General features: G+C 48.0%; 1 protein-coding gene across 1 annotated transcript; it reads right to left on the reverse strand.

Annotated features, from left to right (window-relative positions):
• Positions 1-197: 197 nt before the first annotated feature.
• On the reverse strand, positions 198-20537 carry RBP2 (retinol binding protein 2). The gene is made up of 4 exons (XM_082625778.1): positions 20348-20537; positions 7346-7524; positions 1992-2093; positions 198-441 (listed from the first exon to the last, which is right to left on the reverse strand). The coding sequence occupies exons 1-4, from the start codon at positions 20418-20420 to the stop codon at positions 391-393; spliced, it is 405 nt and encodes a 134-aa protein (XP_082481904.1). The 5' UTR covers positions 20421-20537; the 3' UTR covers positions 198-390.
• Positions 20538-22370: the final 1833 nt, after the last annotated feature.

A 22370-nucleotide genomic window follows, 5' to 3' on the forward strand; every position in this document is an offset into this window, starting at 1 on the left:
CCAGAGAACGTTTCCAGGTAAAACAACCCCACACCCAAACTAATGACAAAGAAACGAAGCTGAACTAAACTAAAAAATAAACAACAAAAGCTGCACAGAAAACCACCATGCAGGCAATCACCTCTTCTGCTTGCGGATAAAACTGACAGTTCTAGAAATAAAGGGGAATAGATGAAAGGGTTTCAAAGTATGGGAGTGATTTTTGTTTTGTCGTTTAATGCCTATGTCTATGTCTGTCACTGTTACATACTCGTTCTGTTTAAAACCCACCCAGATGCCTCCATGGGCTCTATCAGGAGTAGGGGGGTCCTGCGGCTGCTCCCCAAAGCCAGCAGAGAGCTCTTCACGGGGAGCATGGAGCGCATGCTTGGTAGGCCCTGCTCACAGCCATCACTTCTTCTTGAACACCTGATGGCACACCTGGTCGCCGCACGTCAGCTCCTGCAACATCAGAAAGCAGGTGAGTGACTAACAAGCCAGGCCTTCCTTCCGCCCACCCCCAGCCCTCTGGGTGTCTGTGAGTTGGGGTGGAGCAGGAGCTGGAATAAAGAGGACACTTAGTCATTCTGGGCAAAGAGCATCTCAGAGACCCAATCAGCTGGCATGCCCTGCAGGTAGCAGTAATTTGATTTTGACACTTGAGTTGAGCTTGAACAACTATAAAAATGAAAAATGCAAAGAAATGATTCTCTTGGGCAGGATTTCTCCTACTCTCGTGATTAAAGCAACATCGCTTAATTTATAAAAGGCAGCAAAGCTGCAAAGAAGGGAAGGATCTAGTGGGGAGCCTTTGGAAGGCAAGGGCCTGGTGAGTTGTCCCTGCACCCTGTGGATTTTCTGGCCTCTGGTGATCAGAACGTTGGTTGGTGGCCACACAGGCAATGACAGGGTATGGGCTGCAGAAGGGCTCCCCCAGGCCTGCCTGGGGAGACAAGAAGCTGCCTTTCATCTGGACAGAGGGAGCCCCCAGGCCTTATCTGCGCCTCGTGACCCTTTGAGGGAGGAGAGGAAAAACACGAGTGTGGGAACGACCACAAAAATCATTGCAGTTGATGATGAATCCCTTGGCTTAGCCACAGGGACGGTTGGGGTTTGTACTACAATTTAAAAAATCCACCTTCCAAGCCGGGGCAGGTAGGGAAAACTGTCGATGGAAAACAGTGACTGCCTCCCATTTATCACCAGTTGACATTGTCTCTGAAATAAAGATCTCAGGTGAGGCAAGGCTGGCTCTGAAGGGCACCCTGTGACATGAATACTGACACCAGAGCCAGGTACCTGCTTGACTCCACAGGTGAATGAATAAAGAGCCATCCATTCAATAAGCCATTCATGTAACAAACGGGTGACTGAATGCATGAAGGAGTGAAAGACTTTTCACTATTTGAGTGTTGGACAAATCACGTGTCTTAAAGACTGAAGAGTGAAAAATTAAGTTATCTAGATGGATATAATCTATACAAGGAAATCAGAAATAATTTATTCCAACTGTTCTGTTCCGGTGTCAAATTAAGCTAAAGTATTTTGGGATCAGGTGGACATAGCTTAGGATGTGAGGCCAGTGCCTGTGGTCTACAGGCAGTTCCCAGTGCAACCCGCTCCCACTGCATCCCACGCCCACCGCAACCCCTCTCCTTCCTAGGCTTACATCACTGAGGACTCCTGGTCTCGCCCTCCTCCAGGGCATCTTAATTCTGTGCCTCGCATTTCTCCCCGGCTGGTCTTTGACAGGTTCCCTGCATTTCTCCTTGGATCTCGGCTTCCTAACTCAGCATCTTGAACTTTCCTTTTAATTGCAGCCGTTCACAGGAACAGCCATATAGATTTCCTCCTGGAGTCCCCTGAGCCAGATGGGAATGGCTCACGCATTTGACCACACACATTTGGCTGGAGCTTAGGGGAGGAGGGCAGGGCCATTTTTCTTGTCAAAGCGCCTGGCTGGGTGAACCGGCAGTTGGCATAAGCAGAGTGGAGGGGAGCTGGGGACTTACCAGGTGCAGCTTGTCCCCCTCGACCCACTGCTTCCAGCCTCGGTTCTCCTTTTCCCCCTTCTGCACGCACACGAGGGTATCACCTTCCCAGACGATCAGAGTCTGTAATGAGAGGTTTCCAGGCAAATCAAATGTATGGTCTTGATGGGGACTGAACACGTGTAAACGTGCATTTCTGCAGCCACTCCTGGGCTTCTGCTCCGTCCCCAGAGCCGAGCTCTCAGCCACAGCCACGCCAGCCTCCCACCAGCCTCATTTCCACATACGCCCTTCGTTCTAGCCAGACCGACTTATCTTGGCCGGTTCTGTTCTCTTTGAAAGACTTCTAGTCTTCCATTTTACCATATGGTAAAGACAGCATTCCAAATTGGTGGGGGAAAAGATGATGAATTTAACTATGTCACAATGTAAAATTTCTGGAAGGGAAAGATACCTCAAAGTCAACAGATGAATAAGACACTGGGAAAAATAATTGTAACACCTATCAGACAAAGACCTGATTTCTATACATACAAAGGACACCTGTACATCAATAAGGAAAAGATCAATAACCTAATAGGAAATTCAACACAAGACACCAAACCAACAGCTTACAAGGAAAAACAAAACAAAACAAAACACCCTAGCAGATGGCTTTTTTTTTTTGGCTGTACGCGGGCCTTGTTGTGGCCTCCCCCACTGTGGAGCACAGGCTCCAGACGTGCAGGCTCAGCGGCCATGGCTCACGGGCCCAGCCGCTCCACGGCATGTGGGATCTTCCCGGACCGGGGCACGAACCCGTGTCCCCTGCATCGGCAGACGGACTCCCAACCACTGCACCACCAGGGAAGCCCGCAGGTGGCTTTTAAACATAAGAAAATATATTCAACCTCACTTATAATAACAAGAGAAATGCAAATTAAGTCTGTTTGTTTTTCAGATACAATTCATCCTGCAGTCAAAGATCAAAGAGTCTAATAACACACTGGGTTGGAGGGGGTACAGAGAAGCATGGGCCCTCATACAGGGCTGGTGCGTATATAAATCGGTATGAATCTTTTTGCAGGGCAATTTTACATTACCTTTAAACTATAACATTGTGTATACTCTTTGACCTAGAAAGTTTACTTCTTAGAATTTTCCCTACAGGAAACACATTGTGAAGACTGCCCACTGTAGGGAATAATAAAGGCAGGGAAGCTACCTAGTTTGCAGGGGGCTGCACATATGGCCCCAGAGCCAGCCTTGTCATCCAGAAAGGGGAGATGGACCTTCTCCTGGTCCTGGGTTTCCTCCAGGCAGCAATGCTGATCATTTAGCACAGGGAAGGCAGCAGAGATGCAGAGCTTGTGCTGGACAACCAGGCTGAGTTGACCAGCAGGTTGGAGAAGCCACAAGAGGCTGAACCACAAGAGGCTCTAACCCCTCTTATTAAATTTACATATTTACAAATTTCACACCCTGCCCCAGGTCCTCTTCCTCCTGTTCCCCCCACTTTACCTGTCTTAGTACCTGCCAGGGGACGATGTGTACTATCCCTAAGTGGTCCTTCAAGGCCACCCACCTCTGTGCCCACATTAGGCTTGCTTGTGAGGTTGATTCCATCCGGGCAGTGGTGGTGTGTTGGTGCTGCCCTACCTCGGGGATGACCCTGATGTGAGTTGGTTTTCTTCCAAGTATGTGCAAACCATATTACGCCTCTATGAACAATATTATGCTAAGGACCAGGCGTTTATTTTCCTCCCTATCTTGCAAACCCAGTTGGTGATAAACGAACCTGTGTTTTTTGTTTTTTTTTTAATTCACTTCAGGTCTGTTTTTTGGTAGATATCTGTTTTCTACAGATTGTTAAGTCTACCTGTTTCTAAAGTCATATTTGACCTTGACTATATTATATATTTTATGTACAATTTTATTCCTCCTTATTTTACTCTTCAGCCCATCGCAGCGTTGTTTGTTACAGCAAAGGCCTGGAAGCCTCATAAATTGCATCAGTGGCGGCTGGTTAAATAGGGTGTGGTTCCTCCCCTCTCTGTAGCCCTTGAAAGGAGAAGGCAGTTCTGCACTTACGGAGAAGAGCAGTCTCCATAGTGTATAGTTTAAGTTAAAAAAGCAAGGAGGAGGGCCATGTGCATAAAAGAAAGGAGCAGTGGGGATGCATGCATATGTTTGTACACGTTCTCTCCAAGGAGGCAAAAAAACCCCTTAATAGTAATTGTCCCTCGGGAGGGAACTAAGGACCTGGGGGCCAGGATAGGAAGGAAATTTCACTTTTTGGTGTTTAATTTTTTTTTAAAGCATGCGTATGTATTAATATTCCCCAAATTAATTTAAAAATAAACTTCTACATGTTTTCTAAAGAAAACATGTCTCCTTCTCCTTTAGGACCATCTTAAGCCTCACAGTTTTGAATGTCTTAGAGAAGCTTAGTTCATAGGTTATTCTCTTTCCTCTTCTGAAAGCGAGATGTTGTCTGGAATATTCCAGAGATCCTTCCCACGCAGACGAGAAAGGACTCACATCTTCTATTTGGGCAAGGTCTGTGTCTTCCAATCCCCCAGCCCATATTGTCTTACACATCAAGGACACCTAATGCATGTTGATTGAATGAATATCTGTCTCCGCTCTTTCAGAGGGGCTCGTGAGGGTGACCAAGGAGTTAAGAAGTGGAGTCCTGGAGAATAAGAGGACAAAGACTAGAGGAGCACTACACGCACGTGCAAGTGCACACGTGCACACAGACGCAAGATTTTTGTGCACTTGGGTGTGCCACCAAGGGTGGGCCACAGAAATTAATCAGAGAGATAGACTCACCCACTCCCTGCCGCGCCTCTCCAGCTAAAGGGTTGCAGTCAAGTTACAGGAAGAAGGTAGTGCCAAGGGCACCTGCTCTGGGTTGTGATTCTCATGGGAACAGCCCTTTGCTGGAGGCTGGGCAAATTCTGTCTGAGTACTTCTCAATCTCGTGTGTGTGTGTGTGTGTGTGTGTGTGTGTGTGTGTGTGTGTGTTTATTAGCCCTGGCTTTTTGCTGCAGGCAAAGCAGACACCAGAAGTGAGAAAGGGGATTATCTCTCTCTGCAGGGCTAAGAGCCGATCCTGGAGAGAGGATGGAACTCAGAGAGGACACAGCATGTAAGGGAGAGGCAGAAGCCTAGGTGTTAACAAATGGAGCCCTTTAAGGGTCAGCAAGGGCCAAAAGGACATGATTTATTTCAGTAAGAGTGAGTTCTCCACCGTCAAAGGTGATAAAAAATGAGTCAGAGAGGACAGGCCTGCTTTTCAATAGCCCACGCCCAAAACTGAGAAGCAAGGGGAAAATGAATCATTTGGAACTGATTAGGTTAGAACAGCAGAGGGTTGCAAAAATTCTGAGACAAATATTCCTATCATTTCTGGTGTCTGATGAATTGGCCTCACAGCCACACAGTTCAGAAAAGCTTGCCGATCCAGCAACTCCTCGGGGCGGGATTCTACAAGGGGCCATTCCAGAGCTCGGAAGTTTAGCGTCTCCTGCCAAGACTGGTTTGATGGAAGCATTTCCAAAGGGCTTTCCATTTCCCACTTTTCTTTTCAAGGAGCCCAAACGTCATTCAACCCTGACTCATTGTCTGAGATGATCAATGTGGCAGGACAACCTGATTGAGAAATAAAATGTGTCCTGCTCTTTTGGCTTTAGAATCATCCCCAAAGAATGGTGACAGCTTTTCCTCCCCACGCCAGGAGAGCAGCCAGAGCTTTGGGGGAAGAGTTGAGACTTCGACTTGGAAGGAACTCCTAGAAGCACCAGAGAAGAGTGGGGCTCTGTGTGTGTGTGTGGGGGGGGCTCATGGGGAAAGGGGAAGGGCAGGGTGGAGGGCCCTGCTTCCTTGTGGTGCTCTGAGAGGGTGGCCCTCTGCAGGGCCTGAGAGCATGGATACCTGGGCACAGGAATCTCAGCCCGGCCCTCCTCAGCTTCGGAGCCAGGGCAGAGGTCCTGGTGGCTGCGTTGGCACAGAGGGAGTGGGTGCCATGAGGGCTCAAGCTGCCCACTCCTGTATAAACCACATGGGCTTGCACTGGACTGTGCAGTCCCTGGGGCTCTTGTATGATGCTAAGATTTGGGAGCGGGAATCCTTAAATGCGGCTGAGATTGGATTTTCCCCATTTCTGTTGTTGGCACTGCCCAGGTGTAATTGGATTTGGAAAACCAAAGATGTTCACGCTGAACGTGAATGCAGACAGTGCAACAATCGGTCACTGGGCTGTGATACCACCAGGTGACACAGGAGGAGAGGGGACCTGCCGATGGCCCCGCCTTTCCCACCACTGCCTTACTTCTCCCGCTGCCACCAACCTCTGCCTTATTCACAAACAGCCCCTTGGATGAGGGCCTGCCTATTCTGCAGACTCCAGTTCTCGGGCTTGGAGATAACTCCCCACTCTGCACTCAGAGTTCTCTGCTCATTTTAGGGGTCTCCCCACATCCAAAAGCTTCAAGCGGCTAGAAGTGTGCCTTCTGATGCACGGAGGATTTCCTCGATTATGTCCTGAGAGTTAAGGTGAGGCTGAGACTGAAGCCATTAGCTTGCCAGAGATTTATCTGGGTTTCTAGGATTGGAGAAAGCCTGACTTCATCTAGTCTACTGATTTTTTGGTGTGACCTGCATTGCATTTTTCTAAAAAAAAAAAAAAAAATTAGGGCTTCCCTGGTGGCACAGTGGTTGAGAGTCCACCTGCCGATGCAGGGGACGCAGGTTCGTGCCCCAGTCCGGGAAGATCCGCGGAGCGGCTGGGCCCGTGAGCCATGACCGCTGGGCCTGTGCATCGGAGCCTGTGCTCCGCAACGGGAGAGGCCGCAACAGTGAGAGGCCCGCATACCGCAAAAAAAAAAAAATTAAATCAGTTGGGATCATCTAAAATTGAGATATTTCATATAAGAACATATGAATGCTCAACAGCTCCTGAAAAGAAAAAAAATTCTAGCAACACGAGGCCTCAGTCCTCCATGGCAATCCTTGGCTGCTGCTGAGGAGCTGCTCCCAGGATGAAGCTATGCTATCCCACTGGCACTCTCAACGTCCTTCCCTATGAGTCCACCTGGCCTCTTCGCTTTGCCTGCCAGGCCCATGTCAGTGTATGAGTTGCCCTCCTACCCTGGATCCTGGAGAGGTCAGCATCCTTTAATCCCTCCTTGGCTTATAAGCTTCATGCAGAAGCCAGCCTGCTTCTTCCCACTAAACTTTCAATACTTGCTTATTGCCAGCATCATTAAGTCCATTCTGGTCCCCCTCTCCTGATGCCTCCCAGGTTGTTTCTGTCATTTTTTCATTGTGCAGCTAAACAGCCAGCCCCTGCACCAAGACCGTGTGGATGAAAACTCCACTCTGGTCAGTACCTTAATATTCCGGTTGTCCAGGCCCTTTGTGTACTCGTCAAACTCCACCCCGACTGTGAAATCCAAGTCATAGTTTCGGAACGTGCTGTTGGTTTTCGTCTTGAACTTATCACCGTTTTGCTCAATGATCTTCGTCTGACTCAGATGGATGGCGATCTTGCGGGTGGCAAAATCAATATCTGTTGGCAAAGGGAGTTGTGGAGGTTATGATGTGCTCAGCCAGACGCATTCATTTCTTTAACAAGGCCGAACACTCAGGACCAGAGACGCAGATCTCAGGCCGGCCACATTCTTCGCTCAAGTGGGAAACAAGAGCTGTCTTGCACACGGCCAGTTTGGGCATCTCAGTCAACTGTCGGGAAACCCAGGGTCCCTGGACATCTCCTCGGGAGCCCTGGTGGGAGGGGAGGTAGTACCCCTGAGCTGCAACTCCCCAGTGTGTGTGTGTGCACACCCATGCACACATACACATATACACACGCACACGCCTACATATACACACGCACATGCCCCTGCCCTCACAGCAGTTCCCTTCTATCTATTTGACATATTGGTTTCCTCCTAAGAGTTTGCTGAACAGAAGACTTCATGGTTTAAAAGGAAAAAGACTGTTTAAAAATAACCAGTCTAGATCCTGGGTAAAGATGGCTCTTTTGTTCATACCCACTGAAGGGAAGAACACCTACAAACTTCCATTTTTACAGCAGATCTGGGGGATGTTCTGCCTCAGTCATGGCCCCAGCACAGCTTAGGCATATTTCAGACACTTAATAAACACGTGCTCAGAGATTTCTTTTGTTGTTTTTAAGGAAAAGATGAATAATTGTTTATATTTTTATTATGAAAGATTTCAAAGAAACCAAAGTAGAGGGGAGAGTACGAGGAACCCGGCACACCCATCACGCAGATTCAACAATTGTCAAGGTTTTGCTGCACCTACTCCATTTACAGCTTTTTTTTGCCTTGATATTTTAAAGAAAATCTTATTCATTTCTTAGAGACCATTTGTAAGTAAAAGGGAACATGCCCTTCAATAGAGTGTTTCATTTCCTAAGCTTTACATTTTACGGTAAGAAGCTAAGTGCTGAGCCCACCTCCTGTTAACCTCTGATTGTGCATAAAATGTCACCCAAGCCAAAACGTCACTGTCCTATAGAAATGATGTAGAAACAGGATAATACTGGAACTGCTAAATTTCTACCCTTGCTACAAACATTAAGCTTTTTGTCTCTAGCCAAATCGTATTTGACCTTTGACCTCCTTTATGCCTGTGAATTCTCCAGAGATCTTCGGATGCCAATATAAATCTTTAATTTTTTTTTAAGAAAGTTTACCTGGAAGATTTCAAAAAACACAGATTGATTTGCTCATAACCCAAGGTAATAATGACTTCAAGAGTAAGAACAGTTCAGATTCACTGAGTGCTGTTTCTCTGAGAATTCCAGCCTCATCGCTATGGTAGTAGGTGATCAAACTTCACACTGTGTGCTATCTGATGGGGGATAAATACTAGTGTGCCCATCAGTGAGACCGGCAGTTACCAACAGTTCATGGAGCTGCTTTCAATTCAGAGAATGAACATCTCCGATGGTCGCATCCCCACCTCTTCTGCTGTCCTTCCCTGGTAGCCAAGCATTACTTCCCTCACCCTCTTTCCCCATTTCCCTTCTGACACATTTCTTCCTGAATCCCTCTTTGGTCATTATCACCTTCCTTCTCCTAAAGGACCAAGAAGAAGAGGTCCAAGCTGGATGCTTGGACCACAGCAGAATCGAGGAAGGACCTTGGCTGGTCTTTTGGATTCTAAATTGTATAAAGTCAGCTTTTATCATAAGAGAATAATTTCAAGTAATAACAGGCATCCCAACAGGTAAAAGGATTATATACCTGTATCCTAAGTTGAAAAGAGAAATAGGTTCAAGTTGGCCTGAGGTGGTGTATGAATGCCAGTGCTTTGCTCAACTATTGTTCACTACTATTGGTTGAGAACTTGCCCGGTCTAAGAATTCATCAATGGTTGCCCATCAGGATTACCTGGGAAGATGTAAAAACTACAGATTTCGGGGCCTCATCTCAGACAGCAATTGTTTTCTAGGCTTAGGGCTCTACAAGAATTCGGAGCTGGAGCAACCACGTTCCAACGCTGGACATTTTCTGAGAGCTTCAGCTTTGTGGCATATGAAATTGTACGGGTCATGTCCAAGCCACACAGCCTGCAGGCCCCAGGGCATGGGGGTAGATGAATGCTGTCTCTGCTGCTGTGAACCCTCCTAGGCATCTAGGCCAGTGTTCAAAGAGCCCAGGGTGCCCCACTGTATTTGCCATGGACTCAGCCTATAAAAGACTGGTGGTCAAAAAAAATTTTTTTAAGGGGAGCTCATGATCAGCTAAGTTTGAGAAATGAGCCATTAAAACCAAGACAGGCTGGCTGCTTTCACAGAGACTTTAATCTGGGGAAAATGCTTTGTAACTCCAAGAGCAGGACAGAAGATGCAGGCTTTCCCAGTCTTAGGTGGCTGTAGAACCCTCCTTGGTGGGGTCTCCAGCTGGCCAGGGTTCCACAGAACATAATACAGGAAGGGTTGACAAAACCCTGTCTGAGGCATTCATCTCTGTCATCTGGTCCCTGCAATTATGTTAATATCCCTTGTTTAATTTTTCTCCCTTTAAGGCAACTGCTGGCCTGTTTGGAAAGGAAAAGACTAGACAGGACCAAGAGGTCAACTATATCGGACTTCAAAATGAATCCTTCCTTAAAACTGCTAAAAGCTGCGAAAGAATGTTTTCTGCATTCTAGTCGGTATAACCACGTGCTTGTGCTAGGCAGAGGCTAACGTGTTACACTCCAGTTCGTGTTTCTCTCCTTCTGCCCCAGAAACACAGCCTAAAGAGCCAGGTGACATCTAACTTCAGCTCCATCGCTGGATACTAGGGTCCAGATCTGGAAGCAGCAGAGAGCAGTAGCTATAAGTAGAGTTATTATTAATTGCATCAGGCTATGTTTGATGGTGTTTGTGAAGAGATCTGCCCAGTGGCTGGTGGCTTGTGGTAATGGCCCCATAAGTGGTAGCCACTGGCACCATCATAATCAACTCCCTGATCTCATAAGCTGGTTTCCTCGGAGCCCTCTGCATTTTTCCAGATACTCCCCGCACATCTGGCCCCTGAATCCCTGACCCTCTCCTCCCAGCCCCAGCCTTGCCTGCGCCAGCATGTCTGTTCTTTCTTGTCTCCTTCCTCACCTGCTTTCCAGGCCCAGGGTTTAACCCGCAGGAGGTACTACCTGGCATTTTCCTCTTTTTCATGGAGTCTATTATTTTTTTCTCCAAAATCTCAGCTCTGTGAGGACAAGGATGATGTTGTCTCTTTGCTCCCATGTCCCCATAGAACCAGGCCCAGGGCTGGGCACACAGTAGGAGCTCAAGAGATACTTATGGTTTGTTTAACGTGGGCACCGTGGTCTAGGACGGTGGTTCTCAAAGTGAGGCCCCTGGGCTGGCAGCATCCACAGCACACGGGACCCTCTTAGAAATGTAAATTCTGGGATCCACCCTAGACCTACAGGGGGTTGGGCCCCTCTTGTTTTTACAAGCCTTCCAAGCGATTCTGTGCATGCCAAAGTTTAGAACTTCTGGCATAAAAGAGTGAGGGTCAGATCCAGGCATAAATCCTGTCTCTGATCTCCCAGCTTTGTGACCTCAGAGAAGTCACTTTCCCTTTCTGAGCCTCAGTTTCTCACAGTAAAATGGGGAAAAGAAAGCTTATCTCATAGGGTTATTTATGTAAGGATTCAGTTAAAATAATGGCAAAAGTGCTTTACACAGTGCCGAGGAGCTGGTGGGTATTTGATGCACACTGGCCTCGACTCCTTGGCCTTTTCCACTCTGGTCAAACAGTGGTCACATCGGCATTCAGTCCAGAGTGAAATATTCAGGTCATGTTTATGCATCTCCACAGCCGTCTGCCACTCCATGCAGCCCAAGTGTCCTGGCCTCTGAAGAAACAGTCAGAATGGTGGCTGATCTACCCCTCCCTCCGTCACATAGCCCTGGCCTGTCACATGGGCGTTTAATCCGGCCTGGCCAAACCTTTTTTTCCCGCATGGACTGGTTTCCTCATTCCATAGGTTGACCAAAGGGTAGAAACGACTTTAGTTCCTGCTCTAGCCCTCTGTGCTGAGTGAGGAGAAGCTTAGGCTGTGCTAAACCATGCTGGAGCCACAGTTAGGAGCTGAGGGAAGAAAACCACAGGTCATGTGTTAACCAGATGAAACAGAGGGGAGGGCACCAGGCAAAACTGCAGTTGACCCTTGAAAGACACGGGTTTGAACTGCACGGGTCCACTTACATGTGGATTTTTTTCAATAGCAATTACAGAACTACACCATCTGCGGTTGGTTAAATCCACGGATGCAGAACCACGGATACGGAGGAACTGCGTATATACGGAGGGCCAACCATAAGTTACACGCGGAGTTTTGACTGCACGGAGAGCAGGGCCCCTAACACACCGCTGCTCCTCCGCCCCCCACTGTTGTTCAAGGGTCAACCGTACTAAGGAAGAATTGGGAAGTAGAAATTAGAGAAATTTAGAAGTCTACATTTAAGTGGTCTTCAGAGAGCAAGTCTATTTTCAGTCCACAGATGTGGAAATCAAAGCCCAGAGAATTTAAGTGGCTGGTTCAGGGTTGCCCAGCTAGGACAGCATTCCTGGCAGTTTGCCTACAAACACATTCTGTTTATCGTTCACAACTAAAACACATTCTGTTTAAGGCTCCCCAAATGGAAATGACTGCTTGTCCCTGGTTGCCCAGAGAGGTAGATCACAGCTAAAAATGTCTACTGCCAAGAGAAGAGGTTTGTCCCGGGAACACCACCCCCAGTCAGTCCTTCCGACCAGAGCCGGGGAATCTTACTAGCGGCTCTATGCAACTTGAATCAAACACTGCTTCTTCTCTGGATTGAAAAATGGCTTGGCCTCTTGCTACGCTTCACCGTGTGCGCAGGCTAGTTAATCATGTCACCCCTGCTCCACCCCAGGGAAGGGAGCCAAACATTCTGTCGGTGGATTTGTGATATTTCTAATCAAAAGGAAACGTTTAACTGCAGCTGTAGAATACACAGGCATACACACACAGATTACAAAAACACTTACTCTTTGTACTTTGCAGGGAAAATTATTTTCCTGGTATGGTGTCTGAACACCAGGGTTATCAAATATGTTTCATCTGCTTTTCTGGATTAAAGGTATCTCCAAGCCTGATTTATAGCCAGGTGAAATGAATTTCTATCTCAGAGGAAAACGTCCAAAGGCCAGCTATCTCTGAATAATATATATGGCTTATAGTTGCTGCAGAAGAAAAAAAAAAAAAAACCACTGAAGTGACTTTATTAAAGCATGCTTTTCATAACTGCATTTTGAACAATGCAGGCCATAACGTTGAAATATGAGTATGCTACTCAACATTAAAATGCTTTGTAATATGCTTGTGGAAAAAGCTAAAGTTGTAGGCTAAAAGGGCAGGCGCAATTTGTAAATTAAAGAGCAGAGATGCACACATTTTCATCATATGAAATCTGAAACCCATTCTAAGTGCAGCTTCCACGGGCTTCGAACCTGAACTCCTTAATTCACAAATCCTCAGCACTCAGGCATTGTGAGAAGCAGAGTGGAAGAGCAACCTTCTCCGTCTTTCCATGCCATTTCCGCCTGCAGATAATCCACGGAAAGAGGAACTGTCCTTGCCCCTTCCTGGCTCCTTTACCCTCAGGGACACCTCCAAATGCATTCAACCCCTTCCCTAGCCAGCGGAGGCAGGCTGGAGACCCTGGGGTGCCTCCCTGCTCCCCTTGTACTTTTCACCTCCCCCCCATAGTCTAGTCTGCACCATTGGGATGGGGGTCGAGGAGGAGAAGCTGCCACTACACGCCAGGGGAGACCCATAGGAAGGGACCAAACTTATCTTCACCTGGGCTTTTCCCACCTACAGCACTGTCCCTGTTTGAAAGTCCAACCAGATGCCACACAAGTAAAGTCTTTGGCCAGTGTCTAACTTTATTGACTTGTGAGCACTGGCAGGAATCCAAATGCCGTGAAATTAACTCCTCGTTGGGTCATCAGACATTCATTCATTCATTCATGTAGTCATTCATTCATTTTTACCCAGGGACTCCGAGTGACCCTCTTGCAATGTATCTCAGGGTCCTGCCTGCCTGCTTCGGAGGTCCCCATCCTGATGAACTTTGCTCCGCACGAAGCTCCCCCTCCCCTAACCCCACACTTAGCACCTGCACCTGGAACCGAGCTATGGCAAGTGCTTGGGGGTTAGAAGCAGGCAGACCAGGCTCCTCTCTGAGCAGCACCAATTTCCAGCCACAAGTGATCCCAGAAAAGTTCCTTCACTTCCCTGACCTTCAGATTCCTCACTCCTTAAAATGGCAAGCTTTATTTTGGCTTTATCCGAATTCTTTATCCAAATTCTTTTGGCTTTATCACTGACTCTACCCTAAGCTCTAGATCTTATATCAACATGCCAATTTTCATACTCCACTTGGATGTGTAATGGGCATCTGTAATCAAAAGATGTAAATCAGAATTCTTAATGCATTCCCCCCTACCTGGCACCCCTGTCCAAACTCACTCCCCACCATGTCTTCCCCATATCAGCTGATAGGGTCACAGCCTTCCCAGCTATTCAGGCCTAAGCCTGGGGGCCGTCTTCATTTCTTCCATTTCCTCTCGCTTCATTTTTATCTGCAAGCCCTGTCAGCTTTACCATCAAAATATACACTGAATCTGTCCTCTCTTCTCCAGCCCTGGGCACCGCCCTAAACCAACCATCATCATTTCTTGCCTGAACAACACAGAAGCTTCCTTAATGGGCCTCTGTGTTTCTAGTCTTGCCCTCCTGTGATTCATTCTTCACGCTGTAGTCATAGCGAACCTTAAAGAATATGAATAAGATGGATTAAGTCTGCCCATCATAAGGCCTGACCTACCCCTGGGCTCACCACATGCCCAACACACCAGCCTTTGCTGTGCCCTGTGCCCAGAACAACACTTCTCAGCATTCAAGCCTCGGCTCCAATGTCACCTCCTCAGACAACCTTCCCTGACCACCCATCACTCTCCACCCAAGAATTCCGCACTTACCACTACTCAAAGAGTCTTAAACTATTACCCTCTCTCTCTCCCACTAGCGTGCCCACTCCACAAGGGCAGGGAACTTGTTGCCTCGTTTACCAACGCTTCACCAATGCCTAGAGCTCTTCCTGGCATGTCATAGGTGCTCAAGGCATTTGTTGAAACTGAATTAATTAAATGACATAATGTATAGAAAGCTCACGCTAGCACGATGCTTATCACGGCATGAGAATGTTTTGTGCATGTGCTCACCTCTGATGTTACACTTTGGCCCCTTACAGTCAGGACAGGCTTTTGAACATTGTGGGTAATCAGGAAAGATTTCCTGGCAAAGACCACTCAGGTGGCACCTGCTTGACTTCAGCCTCTAAAGCTACCACTTTCCTGGTAGAATTTTCCAGAGACCAACTAGGACTTTTTGCAGTAGCCGCTGCTCTTTTAAATCTGTACATGTTGATTTCAATGAAAAGATGCTCTTTATAGAAGATGATCCTCACCTTCTTTTGTGAATTAAGAGAACTGGATTTTTCCTAATGGTTACAATTTATTGAACAAAGATTTCCTAAAATATGTCTAAGTTTAATGTTAACTGAGTACTTTTATTTTTATTTATTTATTTATTATTTATTTTTGGCTGTGCTGGGTCTTCATTGCTGCACGAGGGCTTTCTCTAGTTGAGGCGAGCAGGGGCTACTCTTTGTTGTGGTGCGCAGGCTTATTGCGGTGGCTTCTCTTGTTGCAGAGCACGGGCTCTAGGCTTGTGGACTTCAGTAGTTGTGGCGCACGGGCTCAGTAGTTGTGGCGCATGGGCTCAGTAGTTGTGGCGCACAGGCTTAGTTGCCCCTTGGCATGTGGGATCTTCCTGGAACAGGGCTCAAACCCCTGTCCCCTGCATTGGCAGGCAGATTCTTAACCACTGGACCACCAGGGAAGTCCCTGAGTACTTTTGGAACAGATGCCTTCCATTATACATTCCTGTCTTCCTGATTAAAGTTACATGGTGGGGTTTTATTTCTTAGGCTCACCCCCTGCTTCTTTTCCACTTAGTTACCAAATCTAGTCAGTTTCCTGCTGTGGACAACCCCTTGGACACCCTCCTTGGCACTGCTCTCGCATCTTCCCAGGACGACTGCAACCACTTCCTCCTTCAGTTCTCTGACTGTCTCTGCTGATCTATTCATGCCCTGGCTGTCAGGGTGCTCACAGCCCTTCTCTCCTCTGTACACAGTTCTTCCCAGGACCCTCTCCTTACCTGGTGTCCTTGGGTGATGGTCACACATGGTGTCACACCGCTTCAGGATCCAGTCCTGGTACCTTTCTGACTCTTCTTACCCCTGCGGCCGCCCTTGCACTTCACTCCCTGGTAATATGGCTTCTGCTTCCTTTGGCCACCCACATCCTCATCAGTCTGACCTTGGCACATGCTCACAGGTCCAGGCCTGACTCTATCCTTGTGTGGAGCACTCCTCTCCTTCCTTCAAAACCCCACCCAGGGGCTTCCCTGGTGGCGCAGTGGTTGAGAGTCCGCCTGCCGATGCAGGGGACATGGGTTCGTGCCCCGGTCCGGGAAGATCCCACATGCCACAGAGCAGCTGGGCCCGTGAGCCATGGCCGCTGAGCCTGCGCGTCCGGAGCCTGTGCTCCACAGCAGGAGAGGCCACAACAGTGAGAGGCCCACGTACCGCAAAAAAAAAAACAAAAACCCACCCAGAAGTACTCAGGAAACCTCCAATGATCCATCTATTGTAGCTCCCTCCACCCTCACCACCACACACACTGTTTTAAAAAATTATGTACATTTCAGGTATACAGCATCATAATTCAACATCTCTATAGACTGCAGAGTGATCACCACCACGAGTCTAGTTACCATCCATCACCATACAGTGCACACACTTCCGGTCACCATTGTTCTATTGTCACTATAGTCCTTTCAGGCCCAAGGGACAGAATCACCCACTGTCCCATCTGTGGCAGACTATACTTTCTTTAATGGCTGCAACACCACCACCTCTCATCCTACAGGCTGTTCTTACAATATGATTTTGACATTTTGAGAGGCGGGGTCTATGTACCTTCCCCTTGAATGTGGGTGGGCTCATGACTGCTTCAACCAGTAGAATACGGTGGAAGTGATGCTGTGTGATTTCTCAGTCTGGGTCATAAAAGGTCATTCAGTTGCTGCCTCCTGTCTCTTTAGACACAACCAGAGTGCTATGAGGAAACGCAGGCCACATGGGTCACCACGTGTAGATATATCCACAGCCCCTTCTGAGGTCTCAGTGGCTGGCCAGCACCAACTGCCAGATACAGGAGCCAGAAGCCTTTGAGATGGCTCTGGCCCCAGCCACTGTCCTACTGCAATGGAATGAGAGCCTCCTAGCAAGGACCCCCTATATGAACCTGGTCAGCTCCCATAACTATGAGAGACAATGATAAAACCTCTGTATAATAAAATCAAGCCACCACATTTTGGGGGTGATTTATCACACTATAATAGAGAACAGGAATGCAATTTGTACAAGGCTATAGCTTGACTGTCTGCACCAGTTTGAGCTCCTTGAGAACAGAGGCTGGGCCCGGGCCTGCTGCAGATGGCACCGTCCCCGGCTTCCACGGGTGACGCCTAAAGCTTTGGTAAAGAAGCTGAATGATTCCCCATGTCCGTGCAGTGCTGGTCTCACTCCAGGGCAGAGTGAATGGACTCTCCCCCAGCGTTCTTTCACAGCACGGGGACCTCACTTTGAGAGGTCTGCCCTTTAGATTGAAGACCAATCCTCCACTCCCTGACCCCCCGATCCAAGCTGAAGGAGGACCTCAGGGCATGACAGATTCCTCAGGGTAGAGGAGTTCACCAGCTGCTCTCGTCACTGTCAAGAAAGAATCTAGGGCCTCAGGAAACACAAGGTCTAAGAAGGCAGGAGAGGAGGTACCATTGACCCTTGTCACCCATTCTCTGAACAGCGAATGACTTTGAAAATTTGGGGCAAACCCAAAGGTTGCCCTGACATGTCATTGCTGAGGCTGGCAGCCAGGTCATGTGGGGAGGCTGGGGGTGGAGTGAGTCACCAACTGGGAACAAAGACAGTTTGTCCCCAGACCCACCTCTCGACAGGAGTATCTCCTTCCTAGGGAACCAGCCGCCAGGCACACAGAGAAAGCCGACTCCCTGGTGCTAGGGATTAACATCTAAGAAAGAGACAGCTCTTTGGCAGGGAATGGAGTTATACTTAGTGATATTTCCATATCTGGGGATGTGGGAGGATCTCCACATATGTTTTTCCCAAATGCGAAGGGCCTCGTGCTCAAAAGGGCTAGAAGGCAAGCTTCACTGACTTGTCAGTGTTGGGAAAGCCACCCCTGTCTTGTGGGGTGGATGTGGAGGAAATTGTACAGACCTGCTGGGTTGTGTTTTGGTTTTTTTTGGCCACACCGCATGGCATAGTTCCCTGACCAGGGAATGAACCCACGTACCCTGTATTCGAAGCATGGAGTCTTAACCATTGGGCCACCAGGGAAGTCCCTGCTGGGTTGCTTTCAGCAGATTCAATTGTGGGAGGGCGCCCCACCCAGCTGCTTCTGGCTGAGCCCTTGAGACCTGCCTCCAGTCACTGCCAGTGCCTGTCTGCCCCACTTGTGTCCCCATGGGCAGGTGAGAGGGGTCAGGTGTCCCATGTCCACGGTGGGAAGGTGACTCTGACTGAGTCGTTTCTGCACAGAGCCTCATGGATTCAAGCTGGGGCAAGCTCCTGGGATACTGTAGGCCATCAGCAGCTGGGTAAACCGAGGCACCAAGCACATCCACATTCTGGGTATAGCTAGTACCACCCCCTATGGTGCTAATCTCCATCAGGAAAGTGGGAGCCCACCCCTCTCCACTGCAGAGACTCGTACAAAGAGGTCAACCCGTTTGCTCATTAGAGTGAAATCAATGTAGTTAAGTTGTTGAATTGGAAGTCATGACTGTAGCTCTGAGATAAGAGGTGTCCGATACCAAGGAGAACTGGAAAGGCCACTCCCTTCAAAACTTCCTCGACAGAGACATCCAAACATCACATTCACGACCCACGCACCCCTCCCCCACAAGGAGGGTGTAAGTGGGTGTGAAAGAGTCCAGAGGAAGGCTGCTTTTAGGAAGAGGATGTTTTGGACAGAGCTGACAGGGTGCCCTGCATCCCGGCATCCCCCAGAGGGAATAGGGGATGGTGACAGGAGTGCTTGCCTCTCACCTTAAGACTAGAAAGAGGGGCTCCAGGGGCCCACCCTGTACAGCCGAAAACTAAACTGAGACTCGATTTTGTACCTAAGGTCATCATAGGACTTTATATAATTTAAGAATAAGCAACAGAGGACACAAAATTGCTTTCTTATTATATTCCCTGAGTTGGGCTCGTTCAGCTCACTGCTGAAAGCTTGAAACCACCAAATAGCTCTTGTTAAAGTACTTTCAATCATTCAAAGCAACAACCAACATCATCTGGAGAAACAAGGCTGGTGTTATTTCTCTATCTGGTGGATGAGGAGACTGGTTCGGAAAGGTTAAAAAATTGGTCAAGGTCAGAGAGAAAGCCTCAGCTGGCCCACTGGTTTGGTTTCCTCCTCTGTATGATCTTGTTCGGAATTCTAGTTCTGAGCTCATTTCCAGCCCATTTACTCACATATGGAAGCAGGATTCCATTTCTAGTCTCACTCAGGGTACTAAAAGCAGGGGCAACAGGGTTAGTGTTCTGATAGGGGGATTTTTGTCTCCTCTCCCCTCTCCCAAGTATATTGGTAACATTCTGTAGCCAGGAGGGGAAAAAAAGCTATCCAGTGTTGTAAACATGTCTAAAGTACATGAAGAAATTTCCAACCTCTGTAAATTGCAAAACATGTCACATGAGCTCTCCTTGTTTGTTGACACGGTGGAAGTGTCATCAAGCTAGAAGTGAATTGCACAGAAGAACCCACAATTCCCATTCTTGATGAGACTTCCCATCATCACATCCAAATTATTGGGCCTCAGACCGCACCCGCAGCCATTTTTTCTCATGCTTCATGTAGGGAAGTTCCAGCTGGGAGCTCCCTATGCGGAGAGATCTAAAGCTAGAAAAGGTGATCAGGAGGTCATTGCAGAAATAAGGACAGGCAGACAATGCTCCTTGCCGGGGCCTGGCCTATAATATCTGCCCCCAAAAGTGAGCTCCCCTCTATGGGCCCACTTGCTCTGGTTTTGTGTGTTTTCTGCCAGCCCCACAAGAGAGCCCACAGGAGAGTCAACTCAGGACACATGATGATGGAGCCCCTGGCTTGGAGCCTAGTTCAGAAGTCAGGTGAGCAGTGAGTTGTTTGATGTATATGATGAAAGCCTTTCCTAACCTGATTTTCTCTAGGCTGAGAGATGTTATCTACTCTTTTTCTGCTTCTCTACTACAAGACTAATAAAAGAGCAATGCAGGGGTCATATGTGCATAATATCAGATCCAACTGGTTATCTAAGAGACGGCAATCACAAGGCAGGGGAGCTGCTGCATTTTCCTCTCAAGTCTGGCTTTCCTCACATATGCATGTGTGTGTGTGTGTGTGTGTGTGTGTGCCTCCTCCATTCAGTGAATCTTTTCTGTACGCCAAGGACATTGTAGACATAACCCCATTTATTATTGTTCCCAACTTGCCGATGAGGAATCTGAGCCTCAGAGAATGCATATGACTTGCCTGATATTACATAGCTGGTAAGGAGCGAGGAGTGAGGCTTGCACACAGGTCTGGGGAACTCCACAGTGGCACTGCCAGGAGGGCCAGACCACAGTCCTTCCAAAGTTGCCCTCCCTCTCCCTTTCCCACCTCCACCCCCTTTCCCACCTCTGGCATCCCCCTTACCCAGAGCCTTCATGTAGCCTTCAAAGTTTTCATTACTCTCCATCTCCCAGGTTCCACTCTGGTCCCTTGTCATGGTGGTGGCCTTTGGTTACCGTGGATGTGTGCTGGATGGCAAGGAGCAGGCTGCAGGGCAAACGTGTTAGAATTAGCTACTTTTATAATCCAGTGGACCAGGTTTATGGCTTTGAAGATAACACGCTCAAAGGTCACAAGCACAGCCCAAAGGAACTTTCCTTTCCTTTGCAAAGTTCAGCAGGACCATGAACAACCCATGCTCAAAACCTGACGTGGCCGGGTGTGGGTGCCCTTGTGACCTCCAACATACACAAGGCCTGGAACAGCTCATTTTTGGCTGGCTGGGCTCCCACAGAGCCCCTGGCCCCATGCAGAATACTCTGTCCAGCAAACACCCAGTACCCACCCAACATGCACAACAGGCCATCAGATCCCAGGCTTCAAACCTGGAGTCTCTCAGCTGTGTAGCCAGAACTTCTGACCTGGCTGGTAAAGTCAAGAAGAGGGGAACTCATGCCTGTGGGCCTTCACTCTACTTTGTGCTGGGCAGGAGACACCTTTCATCTTGTTTTCTTACAAGAGCCCTGAGCTATGTTTGACCATCTCCATTTTACAGATGAGAAAGGCTCAAGGAGGTTAAATCACATGCCTAATAACTACTGGTCAGTGGCCGAACTGGGATTCAAACTCAGTCTTGTCTGGCTCCAAAGTTCTTTCTAAGGAAAAGAGCTTTGTGAAGACAGTGTGCTAAGTTCAGCTTGGAAAGGGCAGCTTGGGTTAGGGTTTGAGTTGAGAACCTGATTCTCACTTGCTTCCCAGCAAGGTACCCTGAGAGCATCTACACAGTGGGGTTACTCAAGAAAAGCATTTTCTGAGAGCATGAATCTACTAAAAGCAAGCAGCACCCAGAGGGAGGCCAGATGGAGGGCAGCAGGGTAGTGGGACTCTGCGTTAGACCCCAGGAAAAATCTGAAGATCACCTGACTAAGCTGAATCGCATGGCTGGCATTTGGACAAGGACTCTTGGTTCAGGACTGTTCTTCAAACTGGCTATCCCAGTGGGTCAGAAAATGGGTTGGCTTACTGCTCTGACACATGGTTCTGAGAATTGGGGCTTGAACAGGGGCTCCTATACTCTGAAGAACGGAGGTGTGAGCTGAGATGGATAAACCATGAGTCCCCAGTTTTAATTTTGACACTTTGAAGCTCTAATGTATATATCCTTGTGCTATGAAATCTAAGCAAGTGGTTCTGCTGTATGTGGTTTGAGAGGTATAAAATGACACATTTATTTTTCAGTAAATATACTGGAGTCAGAAAGACACACAGTAAAAATTGGCCCAGCTGTTGTCAAAAGACCGATGTAAGTTGAAGGGAAGAGGGTAGTAAAGGACAAGTTCACTACAAATGGAAAATGAGTGAAAGCATCAGAAGTGGACAGATAAGGAGCCTTGGACTTCATCCTTTGAGGTCCAGCCAGAATCTGCTGTATGCTGAGCACTCAGCCTCCTGGGAGCTAGGTATTCCCCTCCAGGCTCAGATTCTGATTCCTATCTGAGTTCCCTGTAGGTCTCCCTTGCAAGAAAGTAACAATAAGCTGGCCACGTAGGGGAGGAGACTGGGGACAAGAATGTGTTTGCCAGTTGCAAAAAGCCAGGGACTTGGGTTTTAATGGGCATGGGGGTGGGGGTGGGGGTCATTTACCCTGTGTAAGGCAGGAAGTTGAAACTGAGATGCTTGCATAAAGCCAAAATACTTGATGGACTAGTCCTTCAGTGAGAGTGTGAAATAGTCAAAATCTACCTAGAGACAACAAGAAAGTTTATTTGGCCTGGGTTCTATGTGAGTTAAGAAAAAAGGTTCTTCATTGTTCTGACTCTGGTTTGGGGTTTGAATTTATGCTGCCTGGTAGTCAACATATTAAAATAAATGCAGTCTTGAGCTTGCAATACTTATAGGCTGTTGGAAAGAAGTAAATGTAAAAGCTGTCTGGAGGGACACACCTTCA

This window comes from Mesoplodon mirus (assembly GCF_964341445.2).
Source record: "Mesoplodon mirus genome assembly, chromosome: 6".
Lineage (NCBI taxonomy): Eukaryota > Metazoa > Chordata > Mammalia > Artiodactyla > Ziphiidae > Mesoplodon > Mesoplodon mirus.